Source organism: Synchiropus splendidus, chromosome 7, assembly GCF_027744825.2.
Source record: "Synchiropus splendidus isolate RoL2022-P1 chromosome 7, RoL_Sspl_1.0, whole genome shotgun sequence".
In the NCBI taxonomy this organism is placed as follows: domain Eukaryota; kingdom Metazoa; phylum Chordata; class Actinopteri; order Syngnathiformes; family Callionymidae; genus Synchiropus; species Synchiropus splendidus.
Genome location: NC_071340.1, coordinates 14,723,225 through 14,746,353, shown reverse-complemented (window position 1 = coordinate 14,746,353; position 23,129 = coordinate 14,723,225). Strand labels below are relative to the sequence as shown.

Sequence of the window (23,129 nt, the reverse complement as noted above, 5' to 3'; positions counted from 1 at the left end):
TTCATAATGCAGTAATAAATTGGAGATTGCACGGAGGCGAATATTAACTTCGCTATACGATCGGCTGCTAGTGAAGGCGAGTACATAGCGCCACCTGCTGTACCAGCGCGGGGAACAAACGTGTACGCCACCGCTCACCATCAAATCACTCTTTGTTTTGAGATATGTGATCAAAAGCGCGTAAAAATGGCAAAGTTATGAGCCTTGTGATTAGAACTTTAAGAGAGATACGACTGGTCTTTTCTTCCTACCTCAGTTTAATTGTTGCTACAGCCTGTAAAAACAATATTTGTCTCACAAAAATAAATAATGATCTCTTTCTATAACCTTAAAGGTTGAAGCAAAATACATGGCAGTGTGTCATTTCTCCTGCTGTAAATATGTTTTGCCTATTAAGCTACTACAGGATTTTTCATCTCACTTTATCTTACTTTATTTAAACATTCCGAAACCTCAAATGCATCTATCTCAGTGTCTGTGTTTTAGCGTTCCAAAACTCATGCAGACTACTTCTACTTTGCACAACAGCTACTTGCCGACATGTGAAAACCAACCAACTAATAAAATCATGATAAAATCCAACTTTTAAAGGTTGTGCTTAAAATCGATCGTAGATAATCAGTGGGTGATTTTAAAAGCTTCAATGATGATCAGATGATCAGATGATAGATTGACTTGTCTTGCGCAGTAAATCACTGAGCGTCACTCCTGTCAGGCAAAGTTGAGGGTTCACAGCCCTACTTCTGCCAACGCGAGCCCTCCGTGCAGTCTGCTGCTGTCTGTTCGCCAGACCAGACTGAGGGAGCCTCGCTGCAGCCGACTGCCAAGTCAGCCAGCCTTCAGGACTGGAACCACCAAATGCTTCCGTTGTAAATCGTCGAAATGCTTCTGAAGCGACAGCTAACCAAAGCAGCGCCTTGGTTTGGTGATTTATTTTAACCAGCTAGCTCCAGCTAACGTGGGGGGAGGCACTCCCACAGTCTGATCAATGGTTAGCGGAAGGGCGGAGAAGCGGGCTGTTTTTCTTTTTATAGAGGCGAGATCTAACTTGGAGAATGTCTAAACGTCTACGGAACACCGAGGTGTGCGCCGACTGCAGCGTCCCAGGTAGGCGAACAGAAAGCAGACTTCTGGGCCAGCTGGTAGCTGTTATTTACATGTGTGGATTTAAAGGCTGCAGCCTCAGATCTTTGGGTTTAAAGCAGATTAACAGAGCTGACTTCTTTATATCAACTTGAGGTCTCTCTGTTTCAGCCACACCTGGTGTTCGTGTAGCTGTCAACCTGCAAAATATGTTCACTGTATCAGGTGTCCATATGTCATTTAGATTCCTAAAAGTAATGCAACTTTATATAATCGTATTCATCGTTTTGAGATAAGTTATATTAAATGCATTTAAATATATTACTGGAGTTCATGATCATCTTTAGTCTACTGTAGTAGAGGGAAGTCATTCTGATTCTGCTTCACACATGAAAACCATCATCCTCTCCTGGGCATCTCAAAAGCTTGTCACCTGACAGTGAGACTTCACTGCTCTTCTCTGGCTGTTTTGGTAGGCTGTGCTCTTTGGTCTGTCCTCAGATGTGGTGCAAACAAACTCGCCTAGATCAAACTCCGTCCCTCAGTGTCCCCTCGCCAAGCGTCACCCAGCACAGAAGCTATATTGATGAGCAAATACAGGACATTAAACACACCATGTGGAATTGTTGTGTTTTCTGTTTTCATGTTTTTTTTTTTTAATACTGATGTGTAATTTAACATTTTTTAGTGATAGTCATTGCTTTTGCTTGGCATGTAAGTTGTTTTCTGTACAAATCGGATGCTTGCACTGGCTTGAATATACTACTTTGATTGTATGAAAAATGTTGATGTTTTCTGGCCGACACAGGAAGGCAAACAGGATGCTGACTGAATCGACTGCATGTTTTCTAGCCAGAAAGCGCCACTTGGTATTGTCGACGCTCCGCCAGTTTAGAGACTGTGCTATTTTTAAATAGCACAAAGACTTGAACACAAAGATTCTCCCCGGGTGTCGTCTATCGTCTTACCCTGCTATAGTATCTATGTCGCCGCTGACTCCCTTCTCCCAACAGCTGGCCAGCCTTGCCCCTCCATGCCAGCCCGACCAGCTGTTAAGTGTAAATATTTTTAGAGTTTCAGGGCAAGATCTGAATTTAAAATTAGCCTCACTTGTTGAGGAAATGTTAAAGAGACATGCCAGCGCTTGGGTCTCAATGGACAGTCGTTTGGATGGGAGTCTGAAAGCAGGGACCAGGTGCAAGTATCTGTCTAGCAACCTCAGCAGCTGCTGCTCAGTTGCCCTGTCACTGTGCCAGACTCCCAATCTGCTCACCCGTTTGCAGGCGGTCCGAGGGACATATGGATGAAATGTTTGCCGCAACAACAGCTATCTATCAGAACAGGAAGCAGACATGTCTTATTGTTTGAGGAGAAAGGCCACTGTAAGATAACAAAAATGTGCATGTTGTGGGATGTGTTGACCTTTTTAAATATGATTCACTGTGGTTTGAAATACAAAAATCCATTACCATGGTGCTGCTCATTAATGCTAACTGCTCTACGTCTCTGCTCTTACCATGTAGTTATCAGTCTGAAAACAGCTCTTAGGACTTTTTTTATTGTTTGTATTTGTTTTATATCAACAGCTTTATCTTCTCGATTCAAATGCTGCTGCTCTCCATTTGCCAAGTCATTTCATGTGGTCAGCAAGTGCTCAATGTCTGTATTGTTTTGCTCAGAATTAAGCACACGTAAACAAACCAAAACCTTGTGAAATGACATGAAACCATGTGATCACCACAAAGATCTTTATTTGTCATCGAAAAGTCCAATCAGCAACAGAACCAGGTGCAAGTCAAATTCATCAAATTTACTAAAGAAAAAAAAGAAAAAAATACACATGATGCAAAAATTCGGAATAAAATAAATATAATGAAACCATGTCTAAATATTATAAAATAAAAATAATATATCTTATTTAAACTCCAAAGAAGATATAAGTAAGTTGTAAATGAAAGTATCGCCATAAAATGTTCAAATTCATTTTCAAAACTGCTTCCACAGTTGCGTTACTGTTGGGGGGGACGACCACTTTCTTTATCATTTTTTCTTTGAAGGAACTTCTCCATAGTTGTTATCTATCACAGACTTGTAGCTGTCAAGTCAATTCACTGACACACTACTGCCACCATATGTGACTAATGCATTACAACTGAGCGTCTAGCGTCCCTCACGGCCCAGTGGTTAAGAATCGCTGTTCTAAAATGTAGAGTAGGGATTGGCGAGATGGACTAAAAATTACACCATTTTTTGTCAGTCTTATGATGGAACTCAGGGTTTCTGCTTCAACACTGTGGCAAAATAGAAGTCGCCATGCATTCAGAATATGTATTTATTTTTTGGTGTAATGAATGTTAATTATATTGTATCAATCATTCATATAAATATTAAGTCTGTAACTAGATTTAATTTGATAATCAGCATGTGAAAAACACTCAGTGGAGTTTTAACTTCCTGTCTGGTTGTAACTGCTTTTCACGTAGTGGCGACAAAGAGGCAACAGTGCGACTGGCAGTTTCCAATGCTCGGTTATTGCCAAACATTAGAGATTAAGATGGAGATAATGCTCTATTTAGACTCTTATATTATATTTTAAATGGACTCAATAAATATATATGTGACTTAGACCTTATTAACAAGCCATTCTATTTTTTTTCTCCCCCATAATACGCGCAAGTATAATACTAATAATAATAATAATTCGGATCAAGCAGAATTTAAAAAGAGAGGTGAATCCCCAGTTATAATGCTTACTTTTGTATGCAAGTTGTCCAAGTCAATGGTGCCTGTCATCATACTAGTACAAGTACAGTCACCAGAAGATATGATAAGTAATGGCGGCAACTCTAAACTTCACATCATAGGCCTCCTGCATTAGGATGGCAGGGCCATGCTTGCACTGACAGAAGTATCTTAGTAGACCAACAACATCCTGTTAGAGCAGAACGGTGCCATCATCATCAGTGTTTGACTTGTGAAAGAGGAAGTTGCTATTATTACTCGCCAATACCACCAGCGCTCTGCTGTTTCCTCCAAACACAATGGCTGGTTTCTCCTAAATGCAACTTCAAACAAGACTGGCTAATTCTGACCTCATTAAATCTCTTTTATCTCCCTCTGTCGTCCCTTGCAACCATGGCAACCCATTTTGGTTTTACACTACAACAGGATGGTTTCACATATTTTTATTCAATTTGTTCAGCAGTTTTTTAGATGTGCTTTAAGCCTTATTGGAAACTAGAACCTCATAAAACATATTTTAAAACATTTCAAATTAAATACAAACTTGACTACTGCAAAGGTAATAGTATACAGTAGCGCTTTGGGAGAGTTACCCTGAACTGTCTTGTTTATCAACTGCATTTCCTATTTTTTTGGCTGAGAGAATCCAAGCTGTCCCCTAATAGTAATTGCTTGTCAACTCATGATGAAGAAGCCATGCCTGTCATAGTTGTGTGAACAGTGTGCCGTGTGTTTCAGAACCCCGCTGGGCGTCAGTAAACCGTGGTGTACTGGTTTGTGATGAGTGCTGCAGCGTCCATCGAAGCCTGGGCAGACACAGCTCCCAAGTCCGTCACCTGACACACACACCATGGCCACCCACACAGCTGCAGGTGACCTTGTTTGTGCTTTCCTAGCATGGTCGCTTGTGTGAAGGGCCTAACTGTGGGTCACTTTGCAATGACCCCCCCAGATGGTTCACACTTTATACAGCAATGGTGCCAATTCAATATGGGAGCACTCGCTCCTGGACCCGGCGTCTGTGATGAGTGGGAAACGAAAGGCCAACCCGCAGGACAAACTGCAGTGAGTGACAGCCATTTAAAGATTTTGTATTGATCATGCGTTTCAAAACATTTTTTAAAATGATTCATTGCCGCGTTACGATTGTCCTGGTCTGTGTTCCAGCCCGAACAAATCTGAATTCATAAAAGCCAAATACCAAATGCTGGCTTTTGTCCATCGCATGCCGTGTCGGGAGGACGACAGCTCGACAGCCAAGGATTTGAGCAAGGTGTCTGCACACGTTTGCTGGCTCTGTATCTTCAGCCTGGAGTGACTTATTCTTCCTTCCCCGCAGCAACTGCACTCAAGTGTGCGCACGGGGAATCTGGAGACGTGTTTACGGCTGCTGTCTCTGGGAGCACAAGCTAACTTCTTCCACCCAGTGAGAGCCCGCTCTTGATTTAAAAACGTGATCTTCCTGAGGTTCGCACCTGAATATTTGATGCTGTGTGATTTTAAGGAAAAGGGGAACACGCCGTTGCACGTTGCTGCGAAGGCAGGACAAGTGTCTCAGGCTGAGCTTTTGACTGTTTATGGAGCAGATCCAGGAGCTCCTGACACAAATGGGAAAACACCTATTGACTATGCAAGGTCAGCTTTGAATAACCTCAATATAGCGATTCTTTTTTAAAACATTCTCCATGTGTGGTTTCTCAGGGAGGCTGGCCATCATGACCTGGCTGACCGACTGGTGGAGATCCAGTATGAGCTAACTGATCGCCTGGCGTTCTACCTGTGTGGGAGAAAACCAGGTATTTTATTTTGAATTTATTTACTTTGGGCTGTGCAGGCGACACCAAGGCATTATAGTGATGCAAAATTCTGACATGGTCCTTGTTTCAGATCATAAGAACGGCCAGCACTTCATCGTTCCACAGATGGCTGATAGGTAAGCAAGCATTCAACTTTGCTTCATTGAACTGCTTCAGTCTGGTGTATTCATTATGATTCTCAAACAAGTGTCAGGAAATACAATTTTGAGGTGTCATATGTCTTTTTTTGTCGCCTTCCAATTTTGGGAAAAAGGAATATGTAAGTATGTATAAGCAGTGTTTTCATGTGCATTGAATCTGTAACCGTTCCAGTGTTATTTATGATCATGTTGTTGGTTAGCAGTCTAGATTTATCGGAACTGGCCAAGGCAGCAAAGAAGAAGCTGCAGTCTGTAAGTATGGGAGGCGTTTTGTTAAGTTAAATCTATTGAGACCAATTCTTTTTTTTTTGTCTTTAAATGTCGCCGCAGCTCAGCAATCATCTGTTCGAGGAGCTGGCCATGGACGTGTATGACGAGGTGGACCGGCGAGAGACTGACGCAGGTAAACACTGATTTGGAACAGCAGATGGGACGACGCAGGGAGACTGACCTCTTTCCACAGTGTGGTTAGCGACACAGAATCACAGCACACTGGTGACGGAAACAACCGTGGTGCCATTTCTACCCGTGAATCCTGAATATTCATCCACACGAAATCAGGTCAGGAGAAGTGCAACCCGCATAATAGTGTGACTCCTCTGCTCTATTAATGTTCCACGTTCTTTCTCTCATTCAGGGACGCCAGAAGCTAGCTCGATTTAACGCACACGAGTTTGCAACTCTTGTGATCGACATCCTCAGTGATGCGAAGAGAAGACACCAAGGGAACACTGTTTCCAGCCCGAAAGGTCAGAGTCACATCCCACATTCTCTCTGATTCTTGAGGGGAAAAACAGGGTTTGGATTGATCCTTTTATGTCGTCCGATGTCAGACAACGTTGAACTCATCCTGAAGAGCATGGCAGCTCAGCACAGCCAGGACAACGACCAGCCGGACTATGACAGCGTGGCATCTGATGAAGACACGGACCAAGAACTTCCGTCTAGCAAAGGGGATCGGACCAAGGTAAGCTGATATTCAGACAAGTGGTGCCCCCAAATGCTCAGCTCTATGAATGGAGACCCGCACATGTGCTCTTAAAATCGGGCATGACATAGAGGCCCAGGCACACGAACTGACTGGGCCACACAGTTTGAGCTTTCCTTGGTTCTTACTACTAAGTTAGTTTGCTCATCCATTCTAATGATCCCTCATCTGCATGTTTGAAACAGAGCCTGGACTCGGACCTCTCAGACAGCCCCATCACTATGCAGGAGTACTTGGAGGTGAAAAATGCTCTCTCTGCCTCTGAGGCTAAAATCCAGCAGCTCATGAAAGCCAACAACAACCTGAGCGATGAGCTACGACTGATGCAGAAAAAGGTATCCACCGCGATGCAACAATAAGATCACTAACACCTCGGGGGCCGGACTGAGGAGGGTGGGGCCACGGTGGTCAGCAGAGCTCCTGCCCAGTGTCACTGTGTCCTCTGTGCTGGTTGTGTGGCTGGTCCATCTGCACTCTGACGGGGGAACTGTGACACCCTGCTGGTCCACCCCTTGTTTTGGCCAGCATGCTCCATCTAAGCCTCAAATGTCCCGATTTTATAGAAGCATAAAAGTAGCACCTGCTTTTGGTATAGAAAAGTTAGTGTGACTAACCAGCATGACGGAGCGAGACATGAGTGAAGAACATTTTAGATTTTATGTACATCTTTATTCCATTTTTGTCTCATTTAAATAGTTTTTAGTCCCAAAAGTTTTTATTAAAACAACTCGACTGGATTACACTTCAGGAAGTTGATGTGGTTTCCCTCACTTCTATTCATTTGCCTCGGTTATTGGTCAACAAAGTTTGATTTGTATAGGAACAAGGGACTCTTGAATTACCCAGGAAATGTGTCCCACACCAGCCAAATCCTGCCTCTTGTGCTGTCTACATCACTCTGTACTGTAGCTGCTCCATCTGTGACTTGACCTGCACCTGTGCGGCAGCACTCTTCTGCTTGCTTCATTGCTTCGCAGCTTAAAATGAATGAGTTTAATAGACAAATGTAGCACAAGTTGAACTGAAACTGCTGTGTGAAGTGAGACCTGCTTGTAGTTACAGCAGAGAAGCTCTTGCACATGGAAACTCTGACTGTACACAACAGACACACTGTGCCTGTCCTCTGCACAAGTCAACTTTTGTTGAGGAGCACAGGGCCTAGTTCACTAGTGTCCTCTGTGGATTTCAGCAATAACTGCTTCGGGTTCAACATAGTGATACCAATATTAAACTTGATATTCATTTGCATTAGTTTTGATTATGAATTACGTCACTGGCTACTTTGCTGTTGTCAGTGGTCGCAACATTTTTATTCTGCAGAAAACGATGACAAATACAAGATAAAGTACCGACAGGCGATTTAGTGCGAGGTGTTCTGCTGCACAGGTCAGGGCAGGCTTGCTTTGCTGAGTGCGCCTCTTAGTGTGTTGCTGACCGTCTCTTCCAGCTGCAAACTCTGCAAAGCGAGAACACATCGCTCAAGCGGCAGGTTACTACCAATATCTATCAGATCCCCAGCGGCTCCGACTTCCCCGACCCCTCCAGCCCCTCGGCCATGAAACGCCGGCAGTCCGCTCGGTCCAGTCGGCCCATGTCTATGTATGAGACCGGCTCAGGCCTGAAGCCTTATCTCCCTAAAGGGGAAACTGGCTACCAAGAGGAGGCTCTCCCCACCCTGCAACCCTTCCCTCATGTAAGTAAGACCCCTTCCCTGCATTCCTTTGCCATTTCCTCTCCACTGCACTGTTTCCACTCCTATCTTCACCCTGTCTGCAACCTTTTGGCCTTTGTTGACGTACGTTTCCAGCCCAAGTGTTTTACATGCTCTGTGTTTCCACCTCACTTCATATAGTTCACCTTATGTTGACAGAGGCCATATAAAAGCTAAAACACAAAAGGATGCAAATTCAAATTCCAGTCAAATCACCTGACTTTTCAACAAATAATTTGTTGGACCAACATTCTAAGCTCATTTCACAGCTTATAAAGAGCTCATTGTTTTACGCAGATTGTCATATATAGATGATGGAGACATGCTTTGTCCTTCAAGTCAAGATGAATGTGTTTAGTTAATGTCTGATGCCTCAGAGAACCGTGAGGAGCTTGCAGGGATGCAGCAGTGCTAGAATGTGAATTTTCATCCCCTGAATAACTCTTAAAATTGATAACAAAATCTGCTCATTCCAAGAGGATTCAGCGGCCCTGTGAATCTACAGGATTGAGATCATCAATACACAGCAATGAGGTTTCATTTTGTGGTGATGTACATTTACTGAATGAAGGGAAACTTATATGTGAGCGCAGGATAAGCACACTTTTTGCTATCAGTTGACCAGCAGCCATGTCATCGATCTAAATCTTAAAAACCTTGTTTAACCTTGTGGTGTTGTGGCCACTCTGCTGAGATGTTGTGGTATTATTCTGAGGTTGTATTGTTGTTTCTTTCTTTCTATTTTTTTTTTTGATGAACCATTAAACCTCCCATACAACTACTCTGTGTTTTGTTTTGCATGACTTTTTTTTCCAACGTGAAAATCATTTTAGAAATTTTCATCCGTGTATATTTCTTTGAAGTTTCCTATTCCAATTATAACATAAATGAGAGCGTGACCATCTGTCTGATATTGCAACAAGCGTCTGTTGAAGGTTAAAGTGCAGTTGTTTCTAGATTAAAATGGTTAGATCAACTGGATGACAAAACATGAAACCTGATCAAGTGCCCCACACACATGTCCACAACCAAAACTGATTCTAAACAAAAGGGACCAAGGGACCAAGCCGCCATCCAGCTCATAGATCATGTCCCTGGGTGCCTCAGCGCTGACTGATCCTGACCACTGCAGCAGCTCAGATGGCACCGATGCAATGTTAGACAGGTGGTCACAGTGTATCCCAGGATCTATAAACAACGTAATAATCCCTAATATTTCTTGAAAGCTGTGATTTTGAACTCTTCCCAACTTTCAAAAATCACTAACTCATCTAGTAACATGTGTTTTGATTTTAACATTCAAGCATTTTGTTTTAAAGTGTGACTTAAACCCTGTGTTTAGACGGAAAAGGGGGCTTTTGTGACCACCTCCTCATCTCTCCCCTCATTTCCATCCACCTTGTCTTGGTCCAGGGATGAAAGTACTCAAAAGGTTAAGTACACTCAGTCCACGAGTGGTGGGACGCTGCTACCCTAAACCGAGTCTTAACTCACGCGCCACACTCCTCCACTAAAAGCCGCACTGCATGAACCACCCTCACCTGCAGAATCTGCCTTCATCAGCGAATGTTGTTTGGCTAATGTAAAACCTGTGATGTGACGCTTGCAAACTGATGCTCATTGTTCAATGTTGTTGACTCAAGACGTCACAGGAACACTGACATGACTACGTTGTTCATGTATCATACACACAAACCGTCATACAAGAGTGTCCGTCAACTCAAATCAGCCAAAACCAGAACTCCACCTGACTAAGTGGCACATTCCGAAGAAGCTTTCCATTTCCACTCCCATAATGTGTTCCTTTAAAGTAGCAAGCTGACATCGAGGCTGGATCACAGGAAATGTGTGCCTCTTGTCTTAATATAAGAGTGTCTTAACTATTACTCCCCACATTTGTTTTGTCTGTGGATGTCTTTAACTTGTTGGAAATGCTCATTAAATGTCTGGTTATTTGAGTAATCTGAAACTAGCTTTCACATACTCCTAACTAGTCAGAGCAGATTTTTAATTTCGCTAACTGATGAGGTAAACATCAACAATGAAAACCGTCACCTCTCTTTGTGAACTCGGTGGTTGATGTTTCTGTCACGGCTCCTGACTAAATGACTGACCTTGGTACTTGACTCTAATATGTTCCAGTAGTGGATTTATGAGCCTCCTCTACTATGAATAATGAGTTTGAGCAGGGTAAGTTATTACCTGGTGTCATAGCCGTCTGTTCTGACCAGTTCCAGTCATTGAAGTCAATATATTTGAAGCCCTTTGGCTGATACTACTAACTGATAACCATGTTATGACTGGCTGCCATTGCTTCACAGCTTTTCTTTTGGCCTCATGGCTCAGGCCTTTTATGCTCACATGTACACTTACTCTGCTCCGTGTTAATGTTTTTACTGAGGTGAGTTTGATGCTGGGAATTCACTCGCAGCTCTCGCCAGCGTGGCAGGTGGGATTGACAGACGCCTTCTTATTCTAGGCCTCCAAGTTAGAGAAGCAGAGCAGTATGCCAGAGAGCGACTACGACAACACCTTCAATGACCCTGAGCTGGAAGATTCAGGGTAAGAGGAGTCAACACCTGAGTGGCCACCTCAGTGCTTTGCGTCTTTGATCCTATTTCCGATTCATGATCCAAGTAGGCGAGGCCGACTCCGGAGCAGCGGCTGGATGGGAGAGGGAACCTCCATCCCTGAGCTGGACGATATGGAGACAGAGTCCGACCCCACACTTCCCAGCACCGAGGACGTCATCCGCAAAACCGAGCAGATCACCAAGAACATCCAGGAGCTGCTGCGAGCTGCGCAGGAGAACAAACATGACAGGTGAGACCCATGTCCTGTTCTGACCTCTGTTCTATTCTGTTGCTCTTCTATCGAATGATCTGAAGTCTACTAGTTATCAAGGTGCATTCACGATACTCCTCCCAGAGCTTTTGCCGTAAAGACACGGTTCAAAAGTCAAAATGTGCAGGTATTCCCGGTTTTGTGACCACTTTTTCCCCATTGAAAATGAAAGGGAAGAGGTTTCATCACTTTTGCCCCTAAAAAAAGATCCGAGCCAGGTCGTATCGTTTGCCCACAAAATAGCCTCAAAGAACCCGAGATTTGACAAAAATTGAAAAGTTAGAGTGAGCAATCTAGCTGGTTAGAGTGGAGCAGAGGAGGTTTCGCGTTTCTAAACTGCGATTGTGGCCAAACGGTGGGACGCAGAAACATGAAAATCACCAGTTTTGTAGTGACACTTGTCCTCTCTTGTAAAATGTGCTCAGAATTACTGTACAACTTTCCGACCTTGCGTAAGAGTTGCAGAAGCGCAACAAACGTGGATTGGCCCTCCATTGAAAGTGCATTGAGGAGAGGCTGCTGCGCGAACATTGCGGCAAAGTTACTCAATTTTAGCTCGCCATCCTGGCCAAACGGTAGACTGTTGACACATGAAAATCGGGTCGAGACTAAAGGATTCTCACGGTGTGTTCGGTTTTTTGTTATCTGCTACGGTTTCCGAGATGTGGCCATTTGTTCAGGCAGGAAGTAACTCGGCCTTCTGAAGCATGATGACTCAGCACTTTTTCAGCTGTGCTTTGTGTGAGAGGGAGAGGGACGTGCAGCGTTGCCGTGGTGATGGAGCTGCAGAGTAGGGGAAAGGTCACTGGGCTGCAAAGAGTGCCGTCACGCAGTCCGGGCCATATCTCGGCCATCCTTTGAGCTAGAGACACTGTTAAGAGCTTCAACTGTAGCTGCAGAGCCTCACTGTCACGAGCAGAGTGGCGGTGGCGTGCGGTGCATTCACGAGCTGTTTATTCATAAACAGCAGCATCTAGTTGGGACTTGCATTTTTAGTTTTAGATGAGTAAGTAGGTGTGGGAGCACTTTATCATCAGTGTACTTATAGTTAATGCTTTTAGTGGCACAGTGCAATAATAACACAACTGACCAAAAACATCCCATAATTGAATGATTGTTACCTACCATTCAAAGGGGTTCTTAGAGGATCTCTCTCTTCAGGTTCATTTTCTGTTGACACCAGTTGACCTGGATCTTCCCTCTCTTTTTGTTTCTCATGCAGCCAATTAGTCAGCGATGTTTCTGTGTGTTGTTAGTGTTAGTGTTAAGTTAGGTTAGGTTAGGTTGTTGCCTTCTGACAGCTCTCTAAACTTAGTTGCTAACTTCACCCCGCTCATCCTCTCATCCTATACATCCATCCTGTCACAAAACTCTATCAGGTAACATTATATACTGTTAAGTCATGCTTAATAATGCGACAACAATGGTGCCAATGACATGTGAGTACTACTCGGATTTAACTACAAATAACTCCACAATATGAAGTGCTTTCATCTGCGTCCAAGTGAATAAGGTTCACATTATACGGTGCCACAGTGTCACCCACTCATCCTGAGTGAGTCATGTGTCAGACTGGCAGATGTGTGGTGCTGTTGGTTTCTGCTTCCGTGTCTCTACTGTGGTCATTCATTTCCGCTTCTTGCTTGACTCCACCCCCTTATTATTCTACATGCCTTCTCTCCTGTCCTGCTGCCGTAGCCGTCCGTACGAGCGTGAAGGCACGCGGCGTCTCAGGCACAGTCTGGGGTGCTTCAGCACCTTGGTGCCCTGGGCAGAGAAGTCCCCTTCTCCCCTGCAGCCCCTGGCCCTCCGGTCTCCTGACCCCGCCTCCTGGTACTCTGGCCTCTGTCCCTGCCTCCCAGGCACAGTTTCACTTTCTCCTCACACAGACTCTGTCCTTCTCTGTCTACTAACAACTTCCCTCTCAGTGTGCCGGCTAACATCCTGTTTATCGCCGGTTAAACAGAAGTCCACATGGAAGTGGAGCGTGTTTGAAGTGACTTTAACATCAACTAATGTAGTTCTTGGCATCTTACTGTATAATCCAGTGTTTTCAACCGGTGCCAGGTTTGTCACGGTAAATGGTCCAGTTTCACTGCATTTGTCCAGAGATAGAGGTGGGCGATACGATGACGTTAAATCATGAACAATTTGCATTGCGGTCCTGCCAACGTGAGCAGAATTGTAAATGGATTCGGTCACATTCTTTCTATACACTGCAGGTCTATGTTGATGCCTTCATCACTCACAGCTGCACTGCCACGGTGCGGCTCTTCTCACACACACACACGCGCGCAGTGAAGAAACCGCAGGCAGATCTTCGAGTTGTTTTTAAATTGTTTTTGTTTTGATGCGCCTCTAACTGGGCCACACACCATCATGACAGAACGATGTATTGCTCCTTGCCAGACCTGCGATGCCAAAGCATGAGCCCAGTGATAACAGAGCTAACATGACGTCTCACTTAAAAACGTTGACACTCAACGTTGTTTGCTTCGTGGTTTGGCTAAAAACTGAATGCAGAGTAGAATATATTCTGAAAATGTGAAGAGAATAAAGAATCTCTGTTGCTTTGATGATTAAGCAATGTGAAAGATTTGTCTAAAAAAGGCCCAAACTGAAATAAAATCATGCAAAACAGAGAACAGTGATAAAATCTAAACAGTTATTTAGAATAACTAAATGAAACAATCATGATATATTTTCACCATATTGCCCACCCCTTTCTGGACACATTTTTAAATAAATAATTCTACGTGTTTCTGCAAACAGCATGCCAAAATAGCCAAGTGTCAGTTTCACAAATTCAAAGGCATTTTCAACAGGACATTCGACTAAGCACTATTTGACCGAGGTTCCTTTGATGTTGGGCCTCGGGATTGTATCAATGAACAAAGTGTGCCGTGCCTTAAAAAAGGATGAACTAAGCTGTTCTAATCCTTCATGTTGGGTTGTAGATGTTTGGGTTGCTGTGTGGTTACCAGTGCCAAAGTTTTCTATGTTGTTGTTTAAATGTCTAAAACACACCGTGCTCTCCTCACAGCTTCATACCGTGCTCAGAAAGAATCCATGTGGCTGTGACAGAAATGGCTGCCCTATTTCCCAAGGTATGAAAATTTCATAAATTGTATCAATAAATCAAGAAAAAAATATGAAAATAAAGGTGCTATGATAGAAGCTTGTTGAGAAATGCGTGTGTACCTGACTCGCTGCCGGCTCCTCTGCAGAAGCCTCGCTCAGACATGGTCAGGAGCTCTCTGCGCTTGTTGACCTCCAGCGCGTTCAGGCTGCAGGGCGAGTGCAGGAAGGCCGTCCCCCCTGAGGGCTGCCCGGGTCCGGACATGCAGCTGGTCACCCAGCAGGTCATCCAGTGTGCGTACGACATCGCCAAGGCAGCCAAGCAGCTGGTGACCATCACCACTAAGGAGAACACCAACTGACAGCACTTCAGCGGCCGCACAGTCGCCTTTTAAATTATTTTTTCTATTTGTGGTTAATGCATGACTTTCTTTTTTGTATCAAGATAAGCATTTGAGTGACAGTTTTGCTAAGTCAGCACAACTTGAGGGAAATCTCTCATAACAAGGCACATTTTTTTGACGGATAACTGACTCTGGAAAGTACAACTTTTGTTTACAACTAGCTCATCACACTGAAGCACATCAGTCAGTAGATCGGATGCTGTGACGTCATCCTGAGACACTGACAAGCCATAAAAACATAAATCTGTCGTCTATAGTGAGCATGTCGCACAATTTAGGTGCTATGTTACAGTTTGTTCCACTAAAAAAAGCTAATGATGACCTGATCATCTGGTCTTGCTCAAGGGTCACACTTCACCAGCAGCCAGATGTCGTCTTGTGTGTAGCCCACTCTGCACAGTGTTGTCGCTCATGTTACCAAACAAGACAATATGCATCATAACGTCCGTGTGTCGACCGCTAGCTTTGTGATTACTGTGGAACATTTGGGAAACAACTGTAGAGCTACAGCATGTCAACCATCAGGTGTTTCTGTGTTCAGCTTTCCTGTGCCTAAATGATGTTTGGGGTTTTTGTGACGCAGCATTTAAGTTGCTATTTAAAGATTATTTTCTAAATAAAATTATTTATGAATACAGCCTGCGTCACTGAATGTCTCACACACCACTTTTTTACAAAACCTTTATTAAAACAGTCTTAAGAGACAGTGATAATGGTCCACAGGATTTGGCCTCTTCTAACTAGTTTTGGCACGTTCAAACTCTCATGTCCAGGCTGCTCGGCTGGGAACCTGAGGGGACAATTCCACACGTCAGTGTGTCATATCTTAAATGGTCTGGTGAGATTTATTTTTAACTTACTTCATGGTGTCCTTGATTCACCTCCAAATTCAGTTCGTCTTCCTGAACTGCATCGTCCTCCTCGTCCCTCATCTGCTCCATAAAACGCATCATTAGTTATGAAAATATTTTCTTTGAAATGATGAAACCTCTGTTGCTCACCTCAGCATCCATCTCTTCCACTCTCCCTCTCTGATTCTCCTCTTCCTCCACCTCACTGCGTCTCACCTCTCTCTCCGTCTCCAGCTGCTGGATCAGCTCCTCTCGCCTTCTCAGTGATTCCTCCTGAGCCTCTCGGTTCCTCTGCATCTGCAGCTCCAGCTGCTTCTGCCTCCCCAGCAGGACCTGCAGGTCAACAGTCACGTGAAGCACATAATGCGAATGTGTCTGAAAACTCTGCAGAGACCAGCGTACCTCATGCATGAGGCGCTCTCTGGCTTTCCTCTCCTTCTCCCACTCTGCCTCCCTTTTCTCCCATGCGTGCTGTGCATCTGCCCTGAAGAGGCACGTTCGCGTTTAACATTTTCAAAAATGAAGAGGAAACATTTAAACGTGGATGCAATTGGTCCATCATGCCAGACCTGTGCAGAAACTCCAACTCAGCCTCTCGGTCTCTCTCCAGCTGCAGCTGCTCTTCAATGACACGCTTCATCCAGGCAGCATCAGCGACCACCAGCTCCCTCCGTGTGCTCCCCGTCTCCCCCTCCTCCCCTTCCAGCAGCGCAGCTAGAATATTGCGATCGGCCTCCTGATATTGAAATGATTACTTCAGCGCGGCCAAGACTTTCAATTGTCGCCAGGGTGAGCAGACCTACCAGCTCCTCCTGCACCTGCTGAGCTCTTCTCCTCAGCTGAGCTCGATACTGTCGGATCAGGAGGTGCCTGTCAGGGACACGATGAGGATCATTATCGCTATTTCTCTAGATTTAACAACCCTATCAGTCATTGCTAGATTATCTTACCCAATCTCACATTTCCTTCGCCGTTCCACCAGTTTCCTTCTCTCCTCCTCCATCTTCTCCAGCTCCCACTGCTGCAACAGCAGAGCCTCCTGCACCTTCTTCAGCCTGGTTGCCTGCAAGAGACAGAACAACGGGCTCAGCACGTCACCAGAAGAAGCAAGAGCTTCCCCACACGAAAATCGGGCAGAATTTGGAAGTGCTGTAGATAAATACCTCAGCTTCTCTGAGCTTCAACTCTTCCATCTGTCTCCGGAGCTGCTCTGCTCTTCGACGCCTCTCTGCTCTCCTCCTCTCTTCTCGCTGTTGTCTTGTTCTCTCCAAGCACCTCGTCTCCTCCTGCTGCAGGTCAGAGGAGAGTGAGCACAAGACTCAGGCTCAAACAACTTGACATCCAACTCACCTGCTGCCTCTCGTTCACCTGCTCCAGCTCCTGACCGACAACTTGATCTTTGTGTAACACGGACTTGTGCTGTTGGCAGAAGATGGAGAGGTGAAGCGAATTAATGAGGACGAAGGACTCGGGTGAACAGAAAGCTGTGGAATATTCTGCCTCCAGAGCCTGATTAGTTTCCAGTTCAAGTTGGTGTTTGCTTGTCTCATTTGGGCTTATTCGATTACCAAAGCCATTAATCACTGTCTGAAGACTGAGGGCACAGACGTCTGTGTTCACCACAAGATCAATTATTAAGAACTTTTACTTGACGATTGTGCGGCTGCTGGCCTTTGATACGTTGCTTTCAGATGAAAATTAATTTGGACACAAAAGGGAATAGATCTGAAATAAACATGAATTGAACTTCATAAGTCAAGAAATGGGGGGGGGTTAATGATGAAATTAAAGCGGAAACAGTTACCTTTCCACTCTCACTCATCCTCCTGTGCTCCTTCAGCAGCTCTTGTGCAATCTGCCACAGAAAAATCCCATTATGCTCAGTCCAGGACTGTATTTTAAAAAGGTCGTTGACAGCGTTGAACACACCTTTTTCCTTCGCTCCTCCCGCTCTGACAAGAGCTCTTTGGTTCTCATGTGACCTGCTGGCGTTCGTCTATGACTCAGAGCCTCCTGAAGTTCGGCCTCCAGCTGCTTCCGCTCCTCCTCCAGCAGGATCCGGAGTCGATCCCTGCGCTGCTCCAGACTGGCCCTCTTCTCTTCTTTCAGTCGCTCTTTATGGTACGCTGCCATACTGACCGAGAGGAGGGGAGACTGAGTCCATCAGGTCTGTAGCTCGCCAGGTTGTGTCTGGATGAAAATGTCTTACTCTCCAGTTATTTAAATGTTAGAACAGTACATTTACTCGGGACCAAAGATCCACACAGAACTGGAGATCACCCTTTTGCTTACAACTCTTCCCAGTATGAAGAACTACTGTATCACCAATTATCTGAAGATAGGGAAAGAGGATCACACTTGGCAGTGCAGAGGGGCTTCTTGAAGAATGAGTGGGAAGCTTTCCATTATAGACCTCATCTGTGAAATCAGTTAAATCATGACACTGTCCTGTGACCTAACAGGCCCCAGCATCCCTACAATCCCATAACATATGGATAAAAACAAATACATTCATTCATGAAGTACACACATTTGATGCCTCACCTGACTGTAACCAATTGGGTCTCATGTTGAGTTGATATACAAAGTTTCAAGAGTGATTCGTCTGGCACTTCAAGCTGATTGTTGACTGGACTCTTACTTCACTTCATTACTTCACTACACTCACTTCATTAATGTTCCACAAACTCCTGCAATCCCAAAACCAAAAATACCATCAGACAAGTTACATCCGTTCCCCATACGCAATTCTCAATGACAAACTGGGTGAACTGTTCTATTTAGCCGACAGTGCAAAACCCTTCTTGAGAAATACTGTACACATGTTGCCTTTTACAGACAACTTTTAGTCGACCCTAAATTTGCAACATTAATAGCACATTTGTCTTTTTGGAGAGAGAGCAATACCTCTGCTGGTAAGAGTCCTGAGAGCTCCAAACTGCCTGTTTCTGGCCGCGGACGCTCTCCACCCGCAGGTACTGGACGTGGTGCTCCCACTGCTGCCTCCTCTGGGCCTCCTGCTCCCTTTGCCGGGCCCATTGAGCTGCCTGAACCCGGGCCCGGCTCGGTCCTTGCGTGGAGAAAGTCGGTAAAGCCATTTGCCTGCACAACAATATTCAGAAGACAATAAACAGAAGGCGTTACGCTTTAGTGCGAACGTTACATTTAAGATGATGAAGACAACCGAGGAGCTCACACTCAGAGCAAAATCAATTGAAAACACATATTTTAATGAAATGCAAGCATCGTCTGGTGCAAATATGACTCCCACAGCTTGTTGTTGCTTTTAATGCTCGACTTACGGTTTAATTCTTCCCAGGAACGGCTGATGCTAATAGCAGCATTAATGGTCACGAGCACTACAACACTTGGAAATGTAGAAAATCACGTTGCTGAATCGCCCTGATACCAAATCCATTGTTGGAACCTTCACAAAAATCTGGTCTTCGATGGATCTTCTAAAACTCCATGGTTACATTCGATGCTACATCTCGGCCACTTCCGGGTCACATCCAAACTACGGAGAGTAGCAAAGGACATACCAATTTAAACCAAAACGCGATTTACTATCGTCTTCATTATCCCCGCATCGTCACGTCATTCTTTAGAGTACGAATTGCCACATTTATTTACTGTATTTCTTGTTTTGTAATGGTGTAAAGTCCTGTCGGATGAAATACTTGCCATTATCCATTATTTTCTCAAACAAAGCTGAGATCAGGCAATGATTGGAATATAATATAATATAATATAATATAATATAATATAATATAATATAATATAATATAATATAATATAATATAATACAATACAATACAATACAATACAATACAATACAATACAATACAATACAATACAATACAATACAATGAAACGCAACGCAACGCAACGCAATGCAATACAATACAATACAATACAATACAATACAATACAATACAATACTACTCTATGTTCTGGTCATTCAAACATTGTGGAATTTCCCGACTGTAGGACAAGTAAAGGGTATTGAACATCCCTCATTTGTTGAAACTGAAAGCAACATCAGCAACACCACATGAGTTCTGAGCAGGTGGGGGAGGCGTGGCGGAGTGGAGGGGGTGCTTGGTGTTGTGTGTGTGTGTCTGCATTCGAACCTCACAGTCTCTCAGGTGTGAGGACTGGCAAGATGGCCCTGCTGATGGAACACCAGTTCAGGCAGCTTCCAGCAGACAAGCAGGTGGAAACAAGACCTTTTCTGGAGGCCGTGTCGTACATCCCATCCTTCTTTGGTAAGTTTCCAGGCTGTGCCAAATTTGGCACCATATTTCCAGATTTTGCAGCCTAATATTGAGCATTGTATTAGAGCCGCGGCATCTCTGAATGTTGCATTGAATTCATCAAAATCCATGTCTGGGCACTATTTCTCGTAATGGTAATCTTTTTTTCAGCTCATATTTCCTTTGATCCAGCTGCCCACAGTCACTCAGCATGCATAATTAAATCCAGCGCCCGGGATTAGAAGTTGTGAAAATTGATTAGCACGGTGTTGGGTTCTCTCTGCCCATTCAGCGGCGGCACGGCTCACCAGGGCATCTTTGTCCGCCTTCATTCTCTATTCATCTGTCCGCACTCGCCCATTGTCTGTGCCATGTGAGACCTCTGATAGGAAGTCTGATGTTGGCATTCACCCTTTTCCACCTTGTTTTGTTTTTCGCTGACGCGCTCGTTTCTTGTCCAACTTTCCAACAGGCCATTAAGGCTCTGAACAAGTGATTGTGCACCTGTTCAAGTGTTCCAATTAGTTTTTGTAACATGATCTTCTTCTGTACCAGCTGCGTAGTGATTGAATACAGAGGTTCGAATCACATTTTCCCAATGAAAATGGGCAATATAAATATAAAAATGAATGGAAAAGTGGGAGTAAAATAGGAAATATATTGAATAAAACTGCTAGATTCATTTATATAAATAAATCGAATGGAAACATCAATCCAAAGAACGACTAAATAGAATACATAAGTGTAATTTCATTTAAATAATAGATAAATATATGTGCGAACAGAAATATATTTTATATTTTAATAAGTAATGGTAATATGCATGGAAGCAGCGTTGAAAGAAAATATGCTGTTCTTTTTTTAATAGCCCATTATTTTTATTACACAAGTTCATACACATTTCTACATGCATTCCATAGGTTATTACTATATGTATTACCATATATTGTTGTGTTGTACTCTATATTATAATATTATAATTATAATGCTTGAGTAATTCACTTTATCTTCAGCCTCTTTGATGCCTGTAAAAGTAAGAATATTATCTTTAAAAAATACATATGTGTTCAAAATATAGGAGATAAACTGAAATTTAAGGAGAAACCCTGCTATTGTGAAAAGTGCTCTTATTTAGTCAAAAGTCCCTGCCGTTGTCTGCCATTTCTACCAGAGCTCTGCAGTTTATTTTTTAGATTCACGCGAGGAAAGTCTCATGAGGTGACGATATCGTACATCCAGCCAGTGCACCCATCGAGCCTGCTGCATTGTAATGAATCGTTTCACTTATCAGCCCGGAGCCGTGTGTGGTCCTCTCTCTCTCAATCCCATTGTTCAGGCCTCTGTCAGCGAGTGCTTGAGTTCTGGTGTCGACTTATTAAATGACACCCGATGAGACAACAGTGAATCTGGACGCATTGTTTTCAACAATAGTTCATATATTCTGGATTCAAGCTCAGCTGAGTTCCAGTTTTGGGTATGGACCAAACCTGGATTCTTACTGTGTGAAGTTTGTATGTTGTCCCCTTGCTTGTGTTTGTCTCCTCTGGGAACTCTGATTTTCTCCCACAATACACACACAGAGGTCAATTGGTGACTCAGGTGTGTGAGTGTATATATGTGTTGATGTCTGTCTACATGTGGCCTGAGATGGAATGGAAACCATTGCAGGGTGTTCCTTACCTCTTGTTGGGACAGACTCCAGTCCACACCATGGTGATACACAGTGATGACCGAATCAAAGTCTTCTCATTATTTATTAAATTGTTTGACTCTACAGACTGTCTGGGGCCGACCATCTTTGCGCCAATAAAAGCCGATCTATCAGGAAACATCATGGTAATTATTGACTCACTGAGCTCACTTCAAGCCTTTTTTGAAAACCATTTCTTTTTCATTTTCAGAAAATCAAAGCAGTCTATGACACCAACCCAGTGAGGTTCAAGACGCTTCAGCACATTTTGGAGGCTGAGAAGGAAATTCATGGGTCAAACTGGCCAAGAGTCGGTGCCACGGTGGCTCTTCTGTGGTTGAAAAGGTTCTTTGATTTTCATTTTTCTATTTCCCTTTTGGAATATGGGTACTCTTCACTTCCCTCTTCTCTGTCTAAGGGGACTGCGATTCGTCCAAGTTGTGCTTCAAAGTCTTGTGGACGGGGAGAAAGACGACACCAACCCAAACCTTATCAGGGTCAATGTCACCAAAGCCTACGAAATGTCCCTAAGGAAGTATCATGGCTGGTTTGTGCAGCAGCTTTTTAAGGTGAGTCCTGAAAGTCTTTGAAACTCTGGTGCTTAAAACGCACCTCATATAATCCCTGCTTCCCAGGCGGCGCTATATGCTGCACCGTACAAGTCTGAGTTCCTGAAGGCGCTGTCCAAGGGTCGGGACGTGAAAGAAGAGGAATGTTTGGAGAAGATCAAAAAGTTCCTGGTGAATTTCTCCCCCACTGTTGATGCCATCTATGAGCTGTACAGTAAGATGAACGCTGATCTGGATTACAGAGTCTGACACCTGGTCATGTGCACAACACACTCATGTACTTCATGCACAAAACATTGTTTCTATACTGCAAGTTTAACATCTGCTAACTTTCTATTGATCGGTTCTCTCCACCCTGCACCTCCTACCAGTTAGAGCTCAGTGGTGGGTTCAGTTACACAGCGGCAAATGTTGAGTGTGTGTGATTCAGGAATATGTGTCATATTGTGAATGAGACGGTTGTTCAAGGTTAATAAAGTTGTTTCTCAATAGGTCTGTTTTTGTTTTTCTGTGTCAGAGCTACAGGCTCCCAACACGTCTAACAGTACCATGGTCACTTTGATTTGATGGGACATCGAATGAAAATATGTTAATTATTTATTATATTTATTTTACAGATGATATTTAAAATATTTTTAAATAATATATATATATATTTTTCATTTACTCATTCATCGCTGTTATTTTTCCTTAACTACAGTCACATGAGGAAATACGTCATAGGTTTGACTTCTTGCATTTGACAAGAAGTGTTTCTTCATAACAAGCTAAAACGGCAATCATGTATTCAACATAAAAATTAATATGTTGTACATATGGAAGCATATAAGCAGGCTCTGTACGTCCACATTGGCGTGATAGTGTCATCTAGTGGCATATAGTGATATTGCACCTCCAACTTCCTCGGCGGCTCCTGCTTTCCAGGTTTAAGTAAAGCGGTCCCGAGTCCTTCAGGA

At 43.8% G+C, this 23,129-nt stretch overlaps 3 protein-coding genes across 12 annotated transcripts; 2 read left to right on the top strand and 1 right to left on the bottom strand.

Annotated features, from left to right (window-relative positions):
• The first annotated feature begins 762 nt into the window (after positions 1–762).
• git2a (G protein-coupled receptor kinase interacting ArfGAP 2a) lies at positions 763–15,457 on the top strand. 9 transcript variants are annotated; one of them, XM_053870255.1, is made up of 20 exons: positions 763–1,107; positions 4,564–4,697; positions 4,778–4,890; positions 4,993–5,098; positions 5,165–5,251; positions 5,330–5,460; positions 5,527–5,621; positions 5,713–5,758; positions 5,983–6,034; positions 6,113–6,185; positions 6,246–6,343; positions 6,420–6,531; positions 6,616–6,749; positions 6,956–7,105; positions 8,218–8,463; positions 10,961–11,043; positions 11,119–11,304; positions 13,024–13,158; positions 14,369–14,432; positions 14,553–15,457. In XM_053870255.1, the coding sequence occupies exons 1-20, from the start codon at positions 1,056–1,058 to the stop codon at positions 14,763–14,765; spliced, it is 2,310 nt and encodes a 769-aa protein (XP_053726230.1). In that variant the 5' UTR covers positions 763–1,055; the 3' UTR covers positions 14,766–15,457. The 9 variants fall into 9 exon arrangements, with proteins under 9 accessions (XP_053726230.1, XP_053726223.1, XP_053726222.1 ...); XM_053870248.1 differs by lacking the exon at positions 13,024–13,158 and adding an exon at positions 9,824–9,913 and having other exon boundaries at positions 11,122–11,304; XM_053870247.1 differs by lacking the exon at positions 13,024–13,158 and adding an exon at positions 9,824–9,913 and having other exon boundaries at positions 5,986–6,034; positions 14,553–15,455.
• Positions 15,453–19,179, bottom strand: tchp (trichoplein, keratin filament binding). 2 transcript variants are annotated; one of them, XM_053870256.1, is made up of 13 exons: positions 18,961–19,179; positions 18,566–18,760; positions 17,588–17,792; positions 17,463–17,513; positions 17,009–17,077; positions 16,822–16,947; positions 16,609–16,721; positions 16,462–16,528; positions 16,228–16,394; positions 16,061–16,142; positions 15,809–15,991; positions 15,668–15,739; positions 15,453–15,597 (listed from the first exon to the last, which is right to left on the bottom strand). In XM_053870256.1, exons 2-13 carry the CDS (start codon positions 18,754–18,756, stop codon positions 15,571–15,573), a joined length of 1,353 nt encoding a protein of 450 aa, XP_053726231.1. In that variant the 5' UTR covers positions 18,757–18,760; positions 18,961–19,179; the 3' UTR covers positions 15,453–15,570. The 2 variants fall into 2 exon arrangements, with proteins under 2 accessions (XP_053726231.1, XP_053726232.1); XM_053870257.1 differs by lacking the exon at positions 18,961–19,179 and adding an exon at positions 18,203–18,348 and having other exon boundaries at positions 18,566–18,714.
• A 644-nt stretch (positions 19,180–19,823) lies between these two features.
• On the top strand, positions 19,824–22,422 carry gltpa (glycolipid transfer protein a). Its single transcript, XM_053871444.1, has 5 exons — positions 19,824–19,926; positions 21,692–21,750; positions 21,816–21,949; positions 22,023–22,173; positions 22,240–22,422. The coding sequence occupies exons 1-5, from the start codon at positions 19,824–19,826 to the stop codon at positions 22,420–22,422; spliced, it is 630 nt and encodes a 209-aa protein (XP_053727419.1).
• Positions 22,423–23,129: the final 707 nt, after the last annotated feature.